The sequence below is a fragment of the Anas platyrhynchos genome, chromosome 6 (genome assembly GCF_047663525.1).
Source record: "Anas platyrhynchos isolate ZD024472 breed Pekin duck chromosome 6, IASCAAS_PekinDuck_T2T, whole genome shotgun sequence".
In the NCBI taxonomy this organism is placed as follows: domain Eukaryota; kingdom Metazoa; phylum Chordata; class Aves; order Anseriformes; family Anatidae; genus Anas; species Anas platyrhynchos.
The window spans coordinates 6,396,525-6,402,915 of NC_092592.1; the positions used below are offsets into that span (position 1 = coordinate 6,396,525).

The following is a 6,391-nucleotide window of genomic DNA, read 5'->3' on the forward strand; positions in this document are numbered from 1 at the left end:
GCTTTAAAGCATTGTGAAGTGAATGCAAAAGTCCTTCAGACAATTATGGCACTTCCTTTCAATGCCTGCCTTCCTGAGGCTTGAAAAAGGACACTTCATTAAAGCATCTGGCTGAGAGTGGCTCTAGTTTAAGTTTAACAAAGGCATGAAGCTAAACCAGGGTTTTTAGACAAAGGGTATCTCTTTAAAAAGAGGTTCTTTGCAGGTGTTTGAAACACTTTTTAAACTGCTATCTGAGTTTTAATGAGCAGCTACAAGAGTGTTATTTGCCAAGTTACAAGCCCAAATGCAATTTATTTTTTTTTTAAGCAGACTGACCACTAACAAAAAAGCCCGTGCATAATCTACTGAAATGGCAAAAACATCTCATTTTTGGAAGTTGGTGGCCTAAACTGGCTATTCACCAACACCACCACCATAAGACACAATGCCTTTTTGGAGTACAACATATTTGTTCGTGTATGTTCTCTAAGACATGCAGCAAGGAGAGCACATCCATGTGCCAAAGGCCAGCAGCAAATAAAGCCTGTAAGGTCTGACCCAGAAACTGGTGAAGCACTACTGACATCTAGTGCTACACAGCTGTTTGTTACCATTAATCCGGTGCTCTGCAAAAGCAGCTAGTCCAGTTTCAGCCCCAAAATTAAGTCAAAACTAGATCTGAGATAATGACAGAAGGAAATATAAAGATATTTTTTTTAAGAACCAAAGGCCAGTACTTTTTTTTTCCCCTCCTCCCTCTCCTTTACCTCCATCTTAGCACAGACCAGAGGCCACATCTCATATTCGCACACTGTGAAGACAGGATAGTGCCCACTAATATCGGGAAAGGTTTGCTTCTGTGATACCCTGACTCACATGACAGTGTTTGAGCATGACAGGTCAGGTGGACAGCAGCTGCTCCCAGCCTTTCACCCTAATTTTACCTGAGCTTGACCATCTTCAGTCTCATGTTAGAAGCAATAGCCAGGGAGAAAAGGGTCTGGAAGTGCAGTCAAAGCCTCACCAGGGATCATCAGTAGGAATTGAGCCCTTGACCTGCTCAAGTTAATGGCATCGCTCCCACTGTGGCAGCTGGGTAGAGTTTCACTCCAGGACGTCAAACTAGATTTGCATTTGGATAAAGGCTAGCTTTGCTGACAGGATATGATGTGATAAGCTCCAGGCTCAACCTTTTTGACATCTTCATTTTTATAACAAGAAAAAAAAAAAAAGAAAAAAAAAAAAAACAATCACTACCACCAACTGCCTCCTCCCCCAGAAAAGAAAAACCCTTGCACATGTAAAAGCCCTTCATGTAATACTTTTTTTTTTTTTTTTTTTTTTTCAGAATCTTGCATCTCCAGCATCCTTGCTAGCCCTGCTCCTGCTTGCTGTGCAGTGGGGTAACAATCAGTGGCTTAAAAGCAGCGAACTATAGCTGTCCTTATGCCACCATCACGGCTGCATTTCCAGAACAACTCAAAGCCTTGAAAACTTGTTTGCCTTAGAAGGAACTTGGGTCTGACTCGGTTCCCCCACCCAAACAAGTTCTCTTCCATCAAGCTTCTGAATAAGCAATCATTTTTGCAGGTGTATCATTTGGCCCACAGTGACTCATAGGAGACATTGCTATTCCTCCTACAGGTTTTACATTGCTGCACATCACATATGTGAGACCAGACTGCTGTCTGGGAGCTTCTTTTCCATTTTTTACATTAGAACTGTCACATATGCCACAACTAGACAGTGTCAGAGTGACACTTGCTCAAATGGAGCAGACTGAAAATACAAGAAGCCACCTTTTCCCAAAGATAGCACATGCAGGCAACCCACAGGGGGAGCAGGAGGGGGTATAAAGATGGTAGGTACAGTCTCACTGCCCAAAGGACAGCGAAGCCACAGCTTCCCTTCAGCAGCCGCCAGCGCTTACCTGCCATGCTGGCCTCTGCGTGCTGATTCAAAGATCGAAGCCGAAATTCCTTTAAGTGGTATATTCTTTATTGCAGCGCTGGATGCACGGGGGATCTCTCCACCTATCGTGCATACCCAAAGCAAAAAGCAGTCTTGAATTTATACAATCAATCTATCAATATTCTACAAGCACCTATACATATGCATTACCTATCCCCGCCTTCCCTCGCTTCTCATGCTAATTAGCCTTTTGGCACCTTGCGCCTGCGTAGAGCCTTCCAAGAATTGTGGGCAGGGGTCTTTGGGACGTGGGCAGGGGTCTCTGGGAGGAAGACCCCGAGTCTTCCTCACAGTGTACTTTTCACCTTTGGTCAGGAATCTGCTGAATTGGCATGTTTCTTAATTGCGAGAGCTGGTTGTTGCCAATTCTTCCGTTTGTTGTATCTTTATAATGAATTCCAATGTCCAGTTTTGAGATTTATAGTCCTTACGTTTGTTTCTCTGTCCGTCTGCCGCTTCCTTATCATGAGTTTCAGTGTCTTGTTTCGAGATATACAGTCCATGTGTGGGGATTGTCCTTGCCTCCCCAATACCTCCCCAATACCTCCCTAATCAATCCCCCCTTTTCTTTTCCCATGCAAATTCTTTTGCATCAGCCTAACACTACTAATGTGATTAGAGAAATTTTCTTTCCCAATCATTATGATATGTACCCCTCAATACCTGACCATGCACATTTGTCAAGGAGGCTAACATGGACATTCGTTGTAACAATTTCCAATTCCAAACAAGTAATACAAAAGACAATATTAAACTTATACCAACTAATATCAATAAAACAATAATTGGGTGACTCAGTGTGTTCAAAATCCCAGTTGCAGTTGGCGACCATCCAAAAAGTGTATCCCACCAGTTGTGACTTGTGTCTCGTTTCACTCTTTGCAAAACTCTGCTTATTTCCTTTGTATCATGATGGACAGTAATTAGAGTCTTCTCTCCATTTTCCTGAATACCTTTTAAAATTCTAATCAGGTCTTGGTGTTTAACTAGTTGCTTCACTAGTGTGAGGTTCATCCCAATAGGTGTAGGTAGTAACTTATGATACATTGTGTTGTTAGACTTGATCAGCTGGTGGGATACCACTGGTGCCAAATATTGAAAATCACACCCGACGATTCTAACAAAGTTACAAATACAAAAATTAGAATGATTTTTGCTATGGAGAGTTATATTCTCCTTGTCTATTTCTACAAAATCACAAGCAGTTCTTAAACACACGCACCCTTTACCAACATATACAAGCACAGTCTTTTGACTAGTATTTGGATGAATTTCAAAGTGGCAGATACCTTGCTCCGTGTCAAAACATACGTCCTGAGCATCAATTGTATTACTTTCACAAATAAATCCTTGTTGTTCCCGGGTAACACATGATTCTAGATTTACGGACTGCCATTTCCCATTCTCCATTCGTGCCCATGTTCTATGCTCTGAAGGATAAAGCACTGTCTTCTCATGGTTTAATCCTAGTGCAAGGATTGGGTGTATAACATAAACTGTAGCATTACGTATAGTAAGCACGAAGGCAGTAGCCATGTTAACAACGGGATCATAAGTAAAATTCACCAGGGTCCACCAAGACTGGAACTTCTTCTCAAAATCATTGGCATTGTCCCAAACTGCCTTTCGGATTTCAGCTGGAAAAATGCCTTCACTTCCTTCCCTAATAATCAGGGCAGCCGTTGCCTGCAACCATAACTGTGCTTGCATACAACTAAGAGCTAAGGATACATTATCTTGAATCATACTAAGTGCATCTATTATTAGTTTGTGGTCTTGGTCTTCTGTATTTTCCCATTTCGGTAACACCTTTGAAACTTGCCATTGGCTAGTTCCCAATGCCAATAAGGATGATTGTAAGGGTTGTTTTAATTTTGTCAAATCACTTGTTGCTGTGGCTAGCTTATTCATTAATATTTCTGAATCAATTCCATTTAAAATTCCTAACCCTGTTCCTAGCATTCCAGTTAAGTCTCTTCGTGTCCTGCCCCTGAAGTGCACTTGCTTCTGTGACCATATTGTCCAGTGTTCAAATGATGTTCTTAAGAAAGGAGAACAGGCTGGTTGAACTGCCGAGATGTTGATTTGTATTAGCAACTCAACACGCTTGAGTGACCATTCTGGATTAAATAACAATTGCTGTTGGCCCGTGTTCCTTACTACATATGGGCCAGTTTCATAAATTTTGGGTTCCAGTTTGATTAGAGGTGGGGTGTGGGTTGTAGAGGGTCTCACTGTTGTAGGAAGTGCCGCATATATTGTAAAATTTAACATGAGGCCCTCACCATTATTGACTTTGGACTGTTGGCCATTATTATTATTCCAAAAACAGCTGATTTCTACATTCTCTGTTAATGTAAAATTATACCAGCAATCCAATTTACCTGGGCGAATACAACCCTCTTGTTGTCCATTTTTGGAAATCGGTTTAACCAGAATCCCCGTTGCTTTCTCGTCAGTCGTTCCATTAAACATTTGACACCCTATTTTAATTTCATCTCCTATGGTTCTTTGGTGTGTCCACCCTTCCCCTAATTTTTGCCATTCTGATGGTTTATATAAATAGTTAACATTTGTTCGCCAGATGACCATGACTGATAACCTTCCATTAAGATTCTTATCCTCTGTTGTTACGGCTTCAGTCCAAGGCCACCCACCATTCTCTATTGTCACAGAGGCACCTTCTTGAATCACAATTACAAATATAAGCCATAAAAACAAAACAATTCTCTGAACAAATCTTCTGCCAACCATATTACCAAATACTCTCAACCTTAATGTCCTCATTTTGATCGACTAAGCTTTAGTTTCAGTTCATTGTCACCTGGTGTTACTTTCCAAGGAGCTCCTGGAGCCTTCTTCACTCGGGAATAGTGGATCCAAGCAGCTTGTTCTCTAATCTTGATAGCAGTGTGAGTTGTCAGCAACACTTGATATGGTCCATTCCATTTTTCCTCTAGGGGTTGTCCTGAAAAAGTCTTTATATATACATAGTCCCCAGGCTTAAAGGGGTGGATTGGTTGATCCAACCCTCTAGCTCTGGTCCCTAACACAAATTTATGTACTTTATTTAATTGTTTTTGAAGTTCAGTTATATAAGTATATAAATATTCTGATCCCAGCTGCGTTAGATCCTCCCCACTAAATAGAAATTGATATGGCCTTCCATATAAAATTTCAAAGGGGCTCAAATTCTCTTTTACTCTAGGTTTAACTCTAATTCTGAGTAATGCTAAAGGGAGGGATTGAGGCCATGACAAATTAGCCTCTTGTCCGATTTTAGCTATTTGTTGTTTAATTAAATGGTTCATTTTTTCTACCTGTCCACTTGCCTGTGGTCTATAAGGAGTGTGAAGATGCCAATCTATCCCTAAAGCCTGGCTTATTCGCTGAACAATCTTTGCACCAAAATGCGAGCCTCTATCTGAGGAAATGGTTGCTGGGATCCCGAATCGGGGTATTATTTCATTCAATAATGCCTTAATTACCTCCTTAGCCTTATTAGTTCTGCAAGGGAAGACCTCGGGCCATCCCGAGAAGGTATCTGTTAAAACTAATAGGTACCGATACCCCCCTTTTCTTGGTAGTTCCGAGAAATCAATTTGCCAATGCTGCCCAGGATAGTTCCCTTTATCAATGACACCAAATGTCACCCTATTTCCTGTATTGGGATTATGACGCATACAGGTGTCACATTGTTGGGTTACCTGCCTTATTGTGGTATACAGATTTCTTGCTACCAAGACTCGATTTAATAGTTTATACAGGGCATCGGCTCCCCAATGGGTTTTATTGTGTTCCCCCAAAACCATAGGCCACACCAAATTAGAGGGCATAACAACCCTGTTGTCCTTCAAATGAGCCCACCCATCAACATTCAGCTTCCCTTTTAGATCCTCGATCAACTTTAAATCTTCTTTTGAATATTTAGGAGCCTGTCCTTTCTCTAATGCCTGAATTTTACCGTCTGGTATTAAAGCAAGCACTTCCACTTGGCCTCTTTCCGCCGCCCTTCTTGCCTCTTTATCAGCCAATCTGTTCCCAATCTCAAAGTCGGTGGATCCTCTTTGATGCCCTCGGCAATGCATAATAGCCACTTTTTCTGGTTGTTTTACAGCCTCTAACAATTTTAAAATTTCTTCAGCATGTTTTATCTGTTTTCCCTGAGCAGTCAGTAATCCACGTTCTTTCCAAATCGCTCCATGAGCATGTACCACGCCGAATGCATATTTAGAATCTGTCCAAATATTTACCCTTTTTCCAGCTGCCAGTTCCAATGCTCTCGTGAGAGCAACTATCTCCGCCTTTTGAGCTGATGTTCCAGGGGGTAAAGGCTTAGACTCAATTACCTGCTGAGTAGTTGTTATAGCATATCCAGCTTTACGTTGTCCTTGTGTAACAAAACTGCTCCCATCCGTGAACCAAGTTTCTTCCGCAT

General features: G+C 41.5%; 1 protein-coding gene across 1 annotated transcript; it reads right to left on the reverse strand.

Moving 5' to 3' along the window:
* Positions 1–1,958: 1,958 nt before the first annotated feature.
* On the reverse strand, positions 1,959–4,740 carry LOC140002863 (uncharacterized). The gene has a single exon (XM_072040300.1). It carries the CDS (start codon positions 4,738–4,740, stop codon positions 2,569–2,571), a length of 2,172 nt encoding a protein of 723 aa, XP_071896401.1. The 3' UTR covers positions 1,959–2,568.
* Between the last annotated feature and the right edge of the window lie 1,651 nt (positions 4,741–6,391).

Bases quoted from the DNA above. Each gene is read 5' to 3' on its own strand.
- LOC140002863 (XM_072040300.1), bottom strand. From the start codon at position 4,740: ATGAGGACATTAAGGTTGAGAGTATTTGGTAATATGGTTGGCAGAAGA.